This window comes from Dermochelys coriacea, chromosome 2, assembly GCF_009764565.3.
Source record: "Dermochelys coriacea isolate rDerCor1 chromosome 2, rDerCor1.pri.v4, whole genome shotgun sequence".
Taxonomy (NCBI): domain Eukaryota; kingdom Metazoa; phylum Chordata; order Testudines; family Dermochelyidae; genus Dermochelys; species Dermochelys coriacea.
This window is the reverse complement of record NC_050069.1, coordinates 49,121,124-49,138,012: the sequence shown is the minus strand read 5'-3', so window position 1 is coordinate 49,138,012 and position 16,889 is coordinate 49,121,124. Positions and strand designations below refer to the sequence as shown.

Below are 16,889 nucleotides of genomic sequence, written 5' to 3'. Positions count from 1 at the left end.
GCAGTGACCCACTCCTACCAACAGGGTATACTTTTCCTATTCCCTTTGAGGCTGTGGCTCTTTCCTGTTGCAGGGACATTTCTGTGGCCTCTTCTTCCACACTAGGATCTTCATTCTCTCTCCATTGCATGAGGCCCCCTGTTGAGGTTCACTGGGTAATGCCTGGCCACTAAGAAGGGAGATTCAGGCAGTTACGCAGAAGCTGTGGAAAGATACCCCGAATCACCTGGGGAAACTGGAAGGCTTAACAGATTTACATCGAATTTTCTTCCTTAATGAGAAACTGAGTCACCTGGATCAATTACTCTTCAGGCACTCCTGCTCAGTCACTCTGACCCAGACACCAGTCAGAGAGGGATGCTGTTGCCAACTCTTGATTTGTATTGCAAGTCTCACAATATTTAGTGGAGTCATGTTTAGATGAGGATCTCATCTTAGCTTTCATTTAAAAATCCAGTAAGTTTCTAGCCCTCCTGGTTGAAGAGAAAAATGTTAAAAATCTGCCCCTAAAACCTCAAGCTGCTGGGAATAAAAAGAATCCTAAATTATTATATTTTTAAATCTCTTGATTTTCTCTTAAGGCAATCTCATGATTTTTGAATGCTTGGGACTGGCAATACTGGGAGAAGGTGTGTAACACAATGACCTTGGGTGGGTCAGTGTCGGTCGGTATCTGTCTCTAAAATCATGAGCTTCTATTGCATGAAATAAAATATCTAGGTCGATTAGAGTTAGGCTATAGCGGGCTCCTCAATGTCTGGTAGTCCAGCCACTAGAGAGGGACAGTGGTGCTCTGAATAATCATAGGTTGCTGGCTTGAATGTTGACAAGATAGCATGTGTCTTTATGACCTGGGAGAATCATGTTGACTTTTTCTTTGTGACCTCACCTGAAGGAGGGGGTGGAAGGCAGGGAGGAGGAGTTAGGATTCCAGTGGGGCTCCCTCAGAAGAGACCATGTTGCTGCCCCTTGCTGCTTCTGCTTCAGCTCCCAGCAAATCACAAACCTGTGAGCGTGTAACTCTTTTTGCTGCTGCTGAATCAACCTAATTGCTATAGGAATATTGCTAAATACCTGCTGTAATGGGACTAATTGTGCGTTTAATTGGACTTTTTTTACAAGACAGTGGAACAAGTTTTCATGCTAAACCATTTACATACGAATGTTTTTATTTCTTTGTTTGCAGCATTCACTCATAAATTTTCTTTATTATATTATTGTATGAGATATTTTGTATTTGTCTGCACAGTACAGAGGACATTTAGGATGCTACATAAATAATTTCCTTGGGGTTATAAACTTTTTTTTTTCTCATTTGAAATTTTATTTTGTTTTTAAAAAATATAGCATTGACATGAAAATCATTGATGTGTAACTATTAAGGCCAATTGGCCAGGTGCCACTAGCGTGATATAAGAAAAAAAAAACCCACCAAAGCCCAATACTGTCTGGCATAGAGGCTGTAAAGTATATAAGATATTGCTGAAACCCCAAAGATTATAGGATGAAAATGAAATAGTCAAGGTAGCTTTTCAACATTATGACAGCCATGACTCTGGCTATTTCTAGGAATGCAAAGAATGGAATATTTTACTTAAAAACAACAATAGTAGTTTCATTTTAATTCTTTGTCTGGAGAAGGGTACTAGATAGACAGGCCCTCTTCAAACTTTCTCCTTTTTGTTATTTCTTTATATGGAAGACCTTTCCTATGCGGAGGGCTAATATTTTCTTTCTTCTAAATGAAAAATGCACAAGTGAGCTGTAGCTCACGAAAGCTTATGCTCTAATAAATTTGTTAGTCTCTAAGGTGCCACAAGTACTGCTTTTCTTTTTGCGAATACAGACTAACACGGCTGCTACTCTGAAACCATTCAGAGTGGGATTTTCAAAAGTGCTTGGCATTGGCCTCAGTCTGTTTCCATTGAATCACCCAGATGGGAGTTTTCCCATTACCTTCAGTGGCAGCAGAGCTGGGCATTTCTGAGAATCCCACCAGAGTGTTCTGCTTCTTTGAAAACTGTTGCTGTTGTAGGCCAGGTGGGTGGTCAGAGTTTCCGTCATTTAAAAAAGAAGAATAAATCAATTAGGTTTAAATACATTCAAGTATTTATTAGCCAGATATCAATTCTAGGGCTCCCGCCCCCAAACGTGTCCTGGAATTACACTCGTGGAGTCGCTATGACAGCTCATGACGTGTCTTTTGGAATGGCCTTGGGTTGTGGAGCACAGGACTGTGATATGTTAAAATGAGGCAAATGGCTTTTTCTGTCACCTCTTCACAGTGATCTTAGGTCAGAGAACTGATGCAAAGGAAGAGAGGGAGAAAAAAGGGTCCTTCTAGATCTGGGAAATGAGTGGAGGCTATGTGTTTCATGCTCACTCATTTGAAATTCTTTTGTATTCATGATGCACGTAACTTCCTTTGGAAATTACGTTTGCTGTTTGCTCTGAGCCAGATCTGGATAAGGATGGAGCAATTGCAAAGCACCTCCACTGATTTCCATAGGAGTGATGGGTGCTCAATAGGGGTTCTGCATTTCTCAGGATGAGGACCTAACTGTGTCAGACAAACACCAGGGGTGAGAAATTGGCCCCGCTTAAATCAAAAAATTCCTATTGACTTCAGTGGGGCCAAGATTTCACCCTTAGGACTAGCTAATCTTTTTGTCTGCTCTGAAATGATTGGCTCAATAAACTCAGAAAAGAGCAGCAATCTTCAGCTGAACAGTTATCTGGCCCATTCCTGGTTGGAAACCCTATGAACAGTAAAGAATGTGAGCTCCAAAACTGATAGTTTTCCATCTGTCACATAGATTTGCTAAGAAAGATGAAAAAATAAAACTAATTTACTGGAATTAAAATGAATGAAGTAATGACTGTCAGTTGATTGGGCATAGAAACAGGAAATATTCCCTCTGAGAAGTAGAAAAACATTTACATTTTAACTTATTGTGTTTAAAAATGAGACTCATGCTTTAATAATATGTATATCCCTAGCCTTTAAGGAAGCTATTTTGGACCTTTTGTCTCCAATTGAAGGGCTTATGACATTTACACCTTGAGTGACACATATTCCTGGCACTCATCTATATCATTTAGTTTGGCCTAATTATTTTCAATGATGAGTCGGGGCAGTTGAATGTGTTGCATACATCCAAAGGCTATACTAGCACTGCTTCATTAGGCACATGCTACATGCCCAGGGACACTCCAGGCAGTTAAGCATCTGTGCCAATTTAGACTTTCATGTTTTCAAAAACTTTTCTTGAAATATTTTATATCTCTTTTTTTCCCATCCTGGTCCCAGCAGCATACGGTCCTCTATCATTAAGTCCCATAGCACACGATAATGCTATTCTGTTCATAGAATGGGGCATTTTTAACAGATCGTTACAAGTTGATTATAACACTTAAGGACTTGCAGTATTATTTTAAAAATACTTATGTCCATCCATGTGCAAAGCCCTTTTTTGGTAAACTAAACATTTTGTCAAAAGGTAAAACATAATGGGCCAGAGTTGCAAAACTGGGGCACATGCAGTTGCATTGCTGCATTTGTGTATGCTTGGACTGCACACAGATACCAAATGTGTACACCAAGTTTATAGTTATATGTGACTGGTGGGTGACTACCTGGCTACATACATGCTTTCTCAGGTTTTTGAGGAGAGCTAAGTTTGAGGGCCAGGTTTTGCTTGGACTATTTATTTGTGGTGTATGTTTGGTTTGAGAAAGGGGTGAGGATGATAGGCTTATTTACCTGTATGTTTTGGGACTTAAAAGTAATGCCAGGTTGCTCTGGATGTGACATATTATGTCTATTTATGTAAATAATATATAAAGATTTCTGTTCCAGAAAATGCAATATAAAATTTATTCTATAGAATAAAGTGAACTAATAGGACTAGGGTATAAAGTATGAGTGTATTGCCACAGGACTTTATAACTAGGGATGGTGGAGGCAAAATTTGACTTAATTGTGTAATCAGTCATTTAAAGCATTTATTAAAAATTAAAATTGTAGAAATTATGTGGATCATAATCAGTTTTCATTATAGTTCTTTGCACATCTCAGTTCTGTAATTACATGGTGGCATCTGTCATTGCTGATTAATTTGTAGACAGCTCTCTCCTCCCACCAAGGATTTACTGTGTACCAAGTCAAACTTTTCATCATCTGGAAATGTGAAATAAAAGTGCCACTAATTTGGGGGTGTCAGATTTTCATTCTGTAATTTTGGAGGGCAGGCACCACTGGTTAGAAAGGCTGAGATCAGTATTTTTTTCCTAGCATTTTCTGAAGTGAAAGTCTAACAGGTTGTACGCAGTTCTTCCAGTACTGGGTATAAAGGAACTCTGGCAGTTGAGAGCTGGCACCTGGGATTGGAAATAGCAATCACACCTTTCTTAAAGTTTCTTGCTAAAGGCATCTGAATGTTGGGTTCAGTAGTCCATGAAAATTTGTCCTGCCTATAGAAGTGGAAGAGCAGTCTGAAAACAGCAGAAACCTTCCCTCCTAAACCAAGTAGGATTTAAACATGCTGGCTGTCACTGTGCCTCAGTGGGTCACAACTGAGAATATCAAATTCAGGACAAACTGCTGAAAAATAGGGCAGACACACCCCAAAATGGGTGATTATTCTTCTATAAGATATACCCAATCAGCAACAAAAGTAAACTTCTGTTTCACCACTCTAGCTAACAAGAAGTCAGAAAAGCAATATTCCAGTCCTTGTATCACCACCAAAAACACTAGACTTCATGATGAGTGGTTATTTAAGACCAATTGAATCAACCAAAAGGGTTCTTCTGATCCCAAAAGGACCAGCCACATACCCAGGTGAATATATAGCTCAGGTCTTACCCAATAATCACACTGTTGCCAAACCTTTAGTATCTAATATCTAAAGGTTTATTTATAAAAAGCAAGGTGAGAGTTAAAATTGGTTAAAGGAATTAAATACATACAATAATTGCAAGGTTCTTGGATCAGACTTAGAGCAGTGATGAAATAAACTGCTGGCTTGTAAGTCTCTGGTTGCTTCCAGTTAACTGTAAGGTCCTCAGTCCCTTGTCCAAAGGTTTGAGCAGGAAAGGAGCAAAATGGAGGTGCTTCCAGGGCCTTTTCAAACAAAGCCCTCTGCATAGCTTGTGGAAAAATACAGGTAATAAGATGGAGTTTAGTGTCACATAGTCTCGTCACATGCCCTTGCATGCTTTGCTGAGTCATAGCGGGGCCATCACCCATACTCTAGTTAGAATGCTCACATGAAGTCCATTAAGTGTAGATAGGCATCTCCATGGTCCATTGTGGGTTAAGTGTTCTTTGATGGGCCATTCAACTTGAATAGTCCCTTCAGAATATGCTGGCTAAATACTTTGTGGATGTTATCACAGGAGCAAACACATTTGAAATACAGGTACATAGTCAATATTCATAACTTAAGGTACAAAATTGATACATACATACAAATAGGATAATCATAGTAAGCAAATCATAACTTTTTCATAGACATCTTACATGACACACTTTGTACAAGATTTGTTGTGATTATTTAACAGTGATAGCAACAATGATTGACATAGTCATATTTTAATCATATAACATCACACTGGATGAACTCCTGGCCCCATTATAGTCAACAGGAGTTTTGCCATTGAATTTAGTGGGGCCAAGAGTTCACCTCCAGTCATTGCTAAACACCTTTTCCTAGCTGTTGCTCCTGAAAGGCCTGACACCATAAAGGAAATAAAAGCTATGTCCCATGTCCTGGCCACTTAGCCAACAAGATGACAAAGAACCAGGTTCACTGAATGTGGAGCAGGAAGGTGTAATTCTACATGTCTTTATGCTGCAGGGTGGATTCAATGGAGGGCAGGCAGTGTTGCACTTACCCGCATACCTGCTCACCTACCCTTCCTTGGGGTTTCTACTAGGGCTGTCAAGTGATTAAAAAAAAAAATCACGATTTTGAGAGCAGTTACGTAACACAAAAAAAATCTACATTTGTAAGTTGCACTTTCATGATAGCGAGATTGCACTACAGTACTTGTATGAGGTGAATTGAAAAATACAATTTCTTTTGTTTATCATTTTACAGTGCAAATATTTGTAATAAAGTGAGCAGTGTACACTTCATATTCTGTGTTGTAATAGAAATAAATATATTTTAAAATGTAGAAAACACCCAAAATATTTAATTAATTTCAATTGGTATTCAATTGTTTAACAGTGCAATTAAAACTGTGGTTAATCATGATTAATTTTTTTAATCGTGATTAATTTTTTTGAGTTAATCACATGAGTTAACTGCGATTAATCAACAGCCCTCATTTCCATTCATTCTAGTTAACTTCAGAATCCGCTAGGACAGCATAGGAGGCTGTTCAATCAGCACAGCCCTTGCACGCCCCATTTCAGGCCCAAACCCTACTCTTTCTACGTTCTGCAGGTTGCTCCATCCCCCATAGTACAAGATGGCTCACTGACATTGGCCCAAAGGCTGAGAATCTACATTTCTACACTGTGACGTCTGGAACCAAAAAACACATGTTCTTGCTGCAGGACTGGGCAGTGTGAAGTTTCTAGATGGCCCGCTCTCCTGATGAGCTGGCACTCAGCATAGAGGACAACAGTTGTATCTGACTATAACATGCAGCCTGCAAAGCATTATATAAGGATGCATTAGAACAGGCTAGAAAACACCCTGATATCAGGCCAATTATTGTAAGGGGCTCAGGTTGCATAACTATGAAAGGGAGATAGTTGTGGGGTTATACAGGGAGATTGTAAATGCCGCATCCTTAGCTCATGCAGCTCAGTACTGGGATTTTTTCTTTTGGTCCTTGCAAGCAGCAAGTTCCTAAACATCACTTTTTTATAGGCAACACTAAAATTACAGTGTGCAATTAGCATGAACACACCAGTGATTTTGCCACAAACTGGATCACAGACCATCAAATCTCAAATTCCTTGTGCCCACGTATTACTAAGTTGGCTGCTGAGATGAGGTGAACAAAGCCCACACTGGACAAAGGCAGAAAGGAGTTAATTATTGGTCCTGGCCCCACTCCACAACACCTGTTACCAATATCCAGCCTGGAGCAAGGGCTTGCTAGCTGGAAGGAGTCAAAAGGAAGAAAGCAGGCTTGAGAGCTGGAGTGCCTCACTGAAGAGATTTTTGGTTTTGAGGCATGGAGGACCTAGCAGAGGCCTGAGCAACCTATACCAGGAACAGTAGGAGCAAGCCAGTGAAAGCTTGAGTTAGAATTTCTGTTCATTTGCTTAATAAAGTCCAACCCCAGGAGAGCTGCATGGTGCATGGATTGTGTGTTAAAACAGCGTCAGAGCTGTGGGACGTTGAAGAGGGTATCATTAATATAGTCACTGTAAAAAGATGGGTTATTGTCTCATGTTAGCTAACTTGGTAGCAGTGAAGACAAGACAACTTGGTTTAGCAGCTCAAATTCAAGCCTATAGTAGAAGAACCTGTGGTTGAATTGAGCTGGTAATTTGAATGGGAGTTGCATCTAAAATACGTCTAATATTATATTTTGGCCTCTGTCTGTACATCTGCATATCTTGTAAAGTCTGGATTCATTCTAAAGATATCATCCACATGTTTTTATTTATTATTTGCAGATAAGAAAAAAACTTCTAAGAGGGTAAACTATGATCAGTTGGATGCATTATGTAGCATCAGTGGGCTACAAAACAGGTAACTAACTCTAATGAATACACTTGCTTCTGTTTGTAGCTTTATTGGGAAAGGGCATTAGTAAAACAATTCTTAAAGTATGGTTAAAGTCTGAAAAGTCTGTGTGAAAGTGCAGCCTTTTTACAGCACAGATCTGCTCCTTGTATGTGCTATAGTCTTTCTTTAGTGACAAAAATAGGTTTATATTCCTTTTAACTTCTTTACTTCTTCTTTACCCCAGAGCCAGGACAGCTATGGGAGAGTGAAGTGAGTTATATTACAGCAATAAACCACTCCAAGGTGTGCAATGTTAGGCTATTAGTAAATGCCTTAAGTGTGTTTCAGTTATGCAGAAGAGGATCTGTAGATTACTAATACACACCCTGGGGAAGGTTTAGTGTTTATAGCAAATAACATTCATTTGAAAGATTGGAATGGAGTGGTGTGTTCTTGCAATATGACAAATGCTTCATATTAGAAGAACAAGAGAAATCAGGGGATTATAAACAGTTTTTCTGTATTGTGTTAAATATATTTACTGTTCATTTAACTCTAACTTTTCTCTTTTTAAACTTCTTAGGACTATGTTCAGGTCATACCCATGAACCCAGCTACCTTTTCAGCAGCAGTTCTTGGCTCATCAGCCACTTTCAACTTGTTTTTTAGTCAAAATAAAAACACAGCCACCTCTCCCACCTCTGCCTCCTCCCCTAGTTTGGAAAATAGATCCATTCCTAGTTTAGGCTCCAATCCTGTAAAAAATGTATGCACACATTGAACTTTAAATACTTTCACGGTCCCATCAGCTCCAGTGGGATTCTTCATCAGCTTAAAGTTTAAGCACAAGTACAAGTTCAGGATTGGGGCCTAAATTGGGAACTCATCAATATTTCAAATTTAGCTTTTTAGAGTAGCAAGTGAATTAAGAGTGGCTAGAATAGCAATCAATAAGCTTCTGCTGAAAAAAGGGAGTCCATTTTATCCTCCAGCTTCCTCTTCCCTCTGCTTCCTCTTCTCACTCATCTACCTTGGATGCACAGAACTACTTGCAGCACCAGGCCCTTGATTGCTAGGAATATCCCTTGTGCTCTTAAAAAAAATATTTTTTGTCTCTTTAAAGTGTATTAAATACTGTGCAAAGAAGCAAAGAGAGGACTCAAATGCTTTCTCATATCCCATTCATAATGTTTTGGTAAATAAACTTTTTGGGACAAGGCCTCTCTTCGCTCTGTGTTTGTACAGTGCCTAGCACAATGGGGTCCTGGTCCAGGACTGAGGTACCCATGAACTACCTCAATACAAATAAATAATAAATACTGCACATCACAGAGATGAAAGCTTGACTCTGAAGATCATTTACTTTTATAAGGGTTCCCAATCTACCACAATTATAAAAAACTCTTGCCATTAAAAAATTTGATTCCTGGGCATGCAAAATCTCAGCCACAATGCTGCATTAATGCAGCTTTTTCATGTATCATAATAAAGTTCAGTTGTTTGTATGTGCAGTGGGTTGCTTCTCAGATTTTGGATGAAATAAAAGTCATGCAAATCACATTTTTCTGTAGATATGCAGCTATCCAAAACCTTAAATCAAAGATTTTGTTTTCTAATTAAAAAAAAAAAACAAGATTCAAGACACAACAAGATAGCATTATGCAAATAAACTCAAGTCACCTGCACTGTGTAATGACTAGTTTACTTACTGCAGATATTGCAATCGCACCACCTAATATAAAGAAAAGGAGTACTTGTGGCACCTTAGAGACTAACAAATTTATTAGAGCATAAGCTTTCGTGAGCTACAGCTCACTTCATCGGATGCATTTGGTGGAAAAAACAGAGGAGAGATTTATATACACACACAGAGAACATGAAACAATGGGTTTATCATACACACTGTAAGGAGAGTGATCACTTAAGATAAGCCATCACCAGCAGCGGGGGGGGGGGAAGGAGGAAAACCTTTCATGGTGACAAGCAAGGTAGGCTAATTCCAGCAGTTAACAAGAATATCAGAGGAACAGTGAGGGGTGGGGTGGGGGGGAGAAATACCATGGGGAAATAGTTTTACTTTGTGTAATGACTCATCCATTCCCAGTCTCTATTCAAGCCTAAGTTAATTGTATCCAGTTTGCAAATTAATTCCAATTCAGCAGTCTCTCGTTGGAGTCTGTTTTTGAAGCTTTTTTGATGAAGGATAGCCACTCTTAGGTCTGTGATCGAGTGACCAGAGAGATTGAAGTGTTCTCCAACTGGTTTTTGAATGTTATAATTCTTGACGTCTGATTTGTGTCCATTCATTCTTTTACGTAGAGACTGTCCAGTTTGGCCAATGTACATGGCAGAGGGGCGTTGCTGGCACATGATGGCATATATCACATTGGTAGATGCGCAGGTGAATGAGCCTCTGATAGTGTGGCTGATGTGATTAGGCCCTATGATGGTATCCCCTGAATAGATATGTGGACAGAGTTGGCAACGGGCTTTGTTGCAAGGATAGGTTCCTGGGTTAGTGGTTCTGTTGTGTGGTGTGTAGTTGCTGGTGAGTATTTGCTTCAGATTGGGGGGCTGTCTGTAAGCAAGCACTGGCCTGTCTCCCAAGATCTGTGAGAGTGATGGGTCGTCCTTCAGGATAGGTTATAGATCCTTGATGATGCGTTGGAGAGGTTTTAGTTGGGGGCTGAAGGTGATGGCTAGTGGCGTTCTGTTATTTTCTTTGTTGGGCCTGTCCTGTAGTAGGTGACTTCTGGGTACTCTTCTGGCTCTGTCAATCTGTTTCTTCACTTCAGCAGGTGGGTATTGTAGTTGTAGGAATGCATGATAGAGATCTTGTAGGTGTTTGTCTCTGTCTGAGGGGTTGGAGCAAATGTGGTTATATCGTAGAGCTTGGCTGTAGACAATGGATCGAGTGGTATGATCTGGATGAAAGCTAGAGGCATGTAGGTAGGAATAGTGGTCAGTAGGTTTCCGATATAGGGTGGTGTTTATGTGACCATCGCTTATTAGCACTGTAGTGTCCAGGAAGCTTATGATCTAATAAATTTGTTAGTCTCTAAGGTGCCACAAGTACTCCTTTTCTTTTTGCGAATACAGACTAACACGGCTGCTACTCTGAAATCTGACCATCTAATATGGAGCTGTTCATGGATAGCAGCAAAAGGGAGGAGAGAAAAGGAAGGGAGGGAATAAGAGAAGTGGGGAAAAGAAGGGGCAGAGCAGCTCTGAACATGTCTGTCCTGGTAAGGACTGTCAGAGGGGGAAGACAAAGATAGAAAGGTAAACGAGTAAAGGCAGGAAGATGGAGTAGAGCGAGAGCTGCAGTGAACATACCTGAGCATGTGTGCTTCCACTTTCACCCTTTTCCCCATGCCATTCTCCAAAGAGAGAGATGTCTCCTGATACATAGTACACTCATCTCACTGTCCCTATGAGACACCCAACCATCTCTGTGAACTTCATCCTGTCAAAGTCCTGCCTCCCCCAATGCACTTCACCTTCTTCCTGGAGGGCAGAGACCCATGCTTCACTTGTTTCCATCCAAGGTGGAATGGATCTGAGTTTAAGCCTCCTTTTGGATTGAAATGCAGGTAAAATCCATCTTCTGAACTCTGATTTGATGAGTTTGTGTAACCCAAAATGCCTCTGTGCCCACCAGCCCAACCCCAGATGATTGTACCTCTATTTCTATTGTATTAATTAAAATGTATTTTCAGTCCAATTTGAATTGTACTTTTAATAAACTCCTGATTTTAAGAAGGTTTTTGTGAAGACCTTTGTAAAATCAGGGTTTACTGCTAATAACTTTATTGATGGAATCTTGGTGTGAATAATAAAATAGTGATCTGGTTCCAATATTTAGAGTACACACACATCAAGAAAATACGGTGGCTTTTAATTGAAATATTTTGCAAAGCCAGACTACCTTTTTTTCGAATAGGTGAAGGAACAACAAGGGGCAGATTCAGGATCATTATCAAAGTGAGCCTGAGCAAATGGGGGATCTGCGCCTGGGCTTGGGGCCAAAAGAATCCTCTCCTTCTTCCAGGGCATAGTGCACTAGCACAACTGCACCCCAGCAAGTGGTACAGCCCATGAGCTGCAGTAATAATGATTGCTTCCTCCCCTTCTCTACCTCCTCACAGTGGGGATTTTCAATAGGGGTTCTGCGTCATTGTGGAGCCACTTGCTCTGCTTTCCCTCCAGTCCTGGCTTTCTCCATGCCACATAGAGAGCATCCACAGAGCACTGCTGCATGGTGGGCAACTGATGCAAATACCCTTGTGCAACCTTCCCGTAGCCTGTCCTCACCTTGTTCAGTGGAACATATAAGGGGTTAGGGAGCATGTCTGGCTCTAAGAAAGAAAAGAATGCCCAGTGTCTTATGGTGAAATCTTGGCTCTGTTGGAGTCAAAGACAAAACTCCCACTGACTTCAACATGGCCAAGATTTCACTTGAGTGTAAAAGTCATTTTAGCTGAGATCATAACACAGGGTCTATCTCTGCTAGTCATGTTAAAGCCAATTAGTGGCAGATGGAATTATTTCTACCTCACCATTATGTTGCTAATAGGTTTTGTTACATTAATAGTTGGTTTTCTTCCTGAAAATAAGACGAATTGTATAATACCCTTTACTAGAGAGGGCTACTCAGACAAAAATGAGACATTTGTTTAGGTGCTTTGTGAGTTGTTACTCATACATTATAGCCACTGGACTCCTCATTGTTTTAATATGCTATACACTTCATCTGAAAAAAGTAGTGAGGAATGAAAGGAATAGACATTTTAAGATCAATCAAAACTGGCAGTTTTGAACAGGATTGATGTAATGCCTCTCTTTAAAGAGTACACAGCTCACTGCTTTGTGTTCTGACCGTGTTTCCCCCCTCAGGCAGCAAACACAGGGACTGTCAGTTTAATTGGAATTTCTAGAGTCTAAGGAACCAAATAGCTGCTCTGCCTCAGCTCTCGTAAAAGGTAAAATGCAAAATAAAACAACAACATCATCATGGGAATTAGATAAACATGGGCATTCATCCTGTTCACACTTTGAAGTGCCTACGTCAATGAGACTAGTTTTGATTATCATACCTTAGGGAGAGCTTTCTTATGCCTGTATAGATTAAAATCACATTGAAACAGCTGCTATTGCCCAGACTCATGCAGGATAAACTGATTCTTCGTATCAGTCTGATAGCTAACTGTTTGTTAGCAACCTTAAAAGAGGGGAGAGGCAGCTTAAGTTCTTGCAGTTACTCAAAAGAGCAAGTGATCTTCCTACAGAGTGTGCTTCTTTAAGCAGTTATTTTGGTGTATTTTACCATTTTTTTGAGCAGAAAACAAAACAAACAAAAACAACAGACTTTTTCAAAATTGCTATACCTCTTCTTTCCTTGCCAAGGATGGAGACTGGGTGGACAGAACTATGTTGAGATACATGCAATTTAGAAGTTTCATCTCACTTCGCTCTCAATTCTGTGAGATGCTGAGGCACTCACAGGGCATTTAGCACAGGACAACACTCTTACTCTGTAGTCTGATTTGTGGATTCCACCTACTCATATAAAAAACTTAACAAAAAAGCATAGAAGTAAAGAGGAACATGTGGAAGGGCAACCAAGAAAAGAAAGCAGGGCTGTAGATATGGGGATTAAATTTGGCTCCATATTTGACAATTTAACCAAATATTTCTCTTCAATCAAGTTATTAAAAATCTAAAATCTGATTTTACAATTTTGGTTACTATAACTTGGTCATGACTCTTTGTGCTGAGGGTGCAGAAGAGAATCACCTGCATCTTTGTGAGAGATCACAGGAGATTCCCCTTAGGTTATTCATGTTTCAGCCACTGGCTGAGGAGCACGAGATGGAGGCTTTTGGGAGAATACCAAGATTGCTTTTTAACAGACTGAGCCAGTTGTGGCTGTGAGTGAGGTGGGTGGGTGAGGGGGGGACATGTCACTTTCTTCCAGTCTTCTTCATTCTGAGCACCCTTTGGACTAGGAAACAAGAAGCTAGAGTCAGGAACCAAACATGATACAGGCCATTACCACTAGGAAACAGGGCTGGCCTGGCTTTGCAGTTTTATGACCAAATCTTGCCCTTTAGCAGAAAAACAGGGATAATGGCCAAAAAGTGACATATTCACTCTCTTGTGGGCATCCTACTGGATTTTGCTGTGACAGAGGTGCATAGTAAAGGCACATCTGGATTTATTTTGGTACTTGGCTATCAAACTTGTAACATGCCCACTTATGAGACCTAATCATGCAGTCATCTCACACAGAGGAGACAGAGTGTAGAACGCATAATGTGCCCTCCAGTCATAATTTTCTGTACCAGCTGAGACAGAAAAGGTACCGTCATTGTGCAGCATTACGACTGATGCTTATGTTATCAAAATCTCTAGACCTTTACATCACATTTTTGCTTCAGCTGAGAAATGGAGAAAATACCCAAATGCCCTTCTGAGTGGTTCTCAGACTTATTTGATCGTGCCCTCTGTTTTTGTGTCTGTAGTTATTTATGTCCCCCCGCCACACAAGTACATACACCAATTTAAAAAAACAACAACATGTAACTCTCACTAAATAATAAAACCAGTAAGGCATTGATTCAAACAGAGCCATGGATCCATTGTAATAACAGCAAAAGCAAAACTGCGATTGTGGTCATTGTTTACGATTAAATGTGCCACGCCACGTCATAGCAACTGGATTAATGTACAGATGGCAACAACTTTGTATAATGCTAGGCAGGCTTACCAGAAATCTGTCAAAATACACAGCGCCATCTAGAGTCAAATGCACAGCGCCATCTGAGGACCTGGTATGTCTGGAGGAAGCAGCTTTGCTAGTTATTCATTGCTGTGGGTAAAGTGCGTGCAGTATGGTTTTTTTTTCCCCTAAAGCTTCTCATCCCCTTTCCCCCGAATACATTCCATACCCCGCCAGGGGGCCCATTGCCCAGTTTGAGAACCTCTGCCCTACATGTACAGGGACATGCTGCACACAGATGTTGCGTCCAAATGTTATATATCCAAGAACACTCACGTGGTCCTTCACATGATTAATACCTCATTGTGCATTCTCCCTGTGAATGATTCTTAATACATACAAGGCCATATCACTTTCAGTTCCGTGTTAATCAATATTTGCATGGTGTAAGGAGAAAATGAAATCTCCTTAGCATGGCATTAAATTACACTTCATACCAAAATCTGCATCCTCACAAGTGTGTCATATTGCTATTTGGCTTCAATGTGCCCTCTTCCTACACCTATTGTGTGGGGAGACCCTCCCACACACAAAGATCCTGCACACCTTTATGTCCAGCAATCTGGAGAGATCATGGTTCAGTTTACCATTGCTATATTTTTCAGTGCAAAACCAGATGGTTGGATGAGAAACCATTATGATATACATCCTTCTTATGAGCTCTGCAGTCTGGATATAATGGGATGATTTTATCCCTAATGCAATTCAGTTCAAATGCAGTATTTATTTCATGCAGAGCTTGCCTATTGACTTCTAGTCTTGAAGTATACTTTGATGGTTTGCCAGGGGAAACTTTAAAATGGTGCTGTTTAGGGAAATTATTGCTTGATTATCTTGACTAGGGAATCTTAAATTTTCTTTTGTAATCTCCTCAGAAAAATAAAAATAGGGCATAGATAACATTGCATTTATGATGAAAGTTGATTGCAGAATATGATTTTGAACTTCAATTGTCTAGAGAGCAAATCCCCCTCCCTCATCCACAAATTATGCCTCAAACCTTAATATCGCCATACATTTGTAACAATGGCACAGGATTATGCACCAAATTCAAGTTTGGCTTTAAATGGATGCAATTACATTGACTTCAAAGTAGGTATCCCCTTACAACAGAGGTGAATTTGACCCAATGTCTCGAAAATAAGGAAGATGATAACTTGAAAGGCAAAGGGGCTTCTTTGGTTTCTAAAGAACTGAGTGAATGGGTAGCAGTAAATTGATATCTTAAAGCATAATATTTTTTTGAAAAACAAAAACGGTAAGCCAGAGTGAAATTTGAACTGGAGAATGAGGGTGTGACACTGGCAGACCAGATCACCTCAGAGAGTATTCAGGCCAATTCACTTGTGTATTAGTATAGATCAGAGGTTCTGAAACTGTGATTCGAGCTCCATTCAGGTGGTCCGTGGATAGTTCCCTCTAAGGTGTGTGCCTGGGTGGCCGCCCACGAGAGAATGAAGGGCCACCCACCTAATTAGTGGAGCTGTGCAGGTGTGGCTTCACTAATTAGGTGCCTGGACTCTGAAGAAAATGCACATGTAAGGTGAGACGGTGGCCTCGGGGGGAATAGTGAGTAGGTGGGAGGGGGAAGTGGGGGGAGAAGATGGGATGGGGCAAATTTAGGACGTGCAGGGCTGCAGTGGCCAGAGAAAGAGGCAACCTTCCCTAGCTCCAGGGTTGCGGCTGCCGGAGAGATATGGCCCTCCTTCCCAGTCCCAGCTCGGGGGCTGCTGTGGCGGGGGAGAGACCCCACTACTTCCCAGCCCAGCTCAGTGGCTGCAGCAGTGGGGGAGACCCCCCTCCTTCCAAGCCCCAGCTTGGGGGCTGCTGCAGCAGGGGAGAGAGGGTACATCCATCACATTAGAAAGGTAGGCTACTGATATTAAAATATGAGTTATGTGCTTTTATTTGTAGAACAAAAACATTAATTATTATAAAGTTTTTTTATATATAGCGCTTTTATCCAAAGCGCTTTACAATAGTTAGCTAATAGTATAAACAACATTTGGAAAGATCATGTAGTGGTCCGCTGAGACCCTCAGCAATTTTCAAGTGGTCCGTGAAAAAAAAGTTTGAGAACCACTAGTATAGATCAAAGTGATTGTTAAATGTATAAGTGCTTTGGGTGTTGAAACTTCATAAATGGGATGTCACATGCATTGTTTTTACTTATCTGTGTCCTGTCATAACATAATAACAAACATTTACATTGTAAATATCCTGTAACGAAATAACTCATCAGACATCAAAAAACCTTGTGGAATGCTAATGAGGGACTTCACTGAAAAAATTCTAATTCCAAAGAAAATGGGCATTGTATGTGATGACCGGAGGTCAGAGACTCAAAGTGCATTCCTCACTCACTGTCATCAAAGGAAAAGCCTATGCGGGTAAAAAGACTGTCAGCTTGC

The 16,889-nt window shown here is 40.5% G+C and overlaps 1 protein-coding gene across 1 annotated transcript in view; it reads left to right on the top strand.

Moving 5' to 3' along the window:
- Positions 1 to 956: 956 nt before the first annotated feature.
- The window catches only part of CNBD1 (cyclic nucleotide binding domain containing 1), a 296,153-nt gene continuing 280,220 nt past the window's right edge, over positions 957 to 16,889 (top strand). Inside the window, 2 exon segments of the mRNA XM_043506978.1 lie at positions 957 to 1,008; positions 7,646 to 7,721. Of these exon segments, the coding sequence (XP_043362913.1) occupies positions 957 to 1,008; positions 7,646 to 7,721 (128 nt within the window).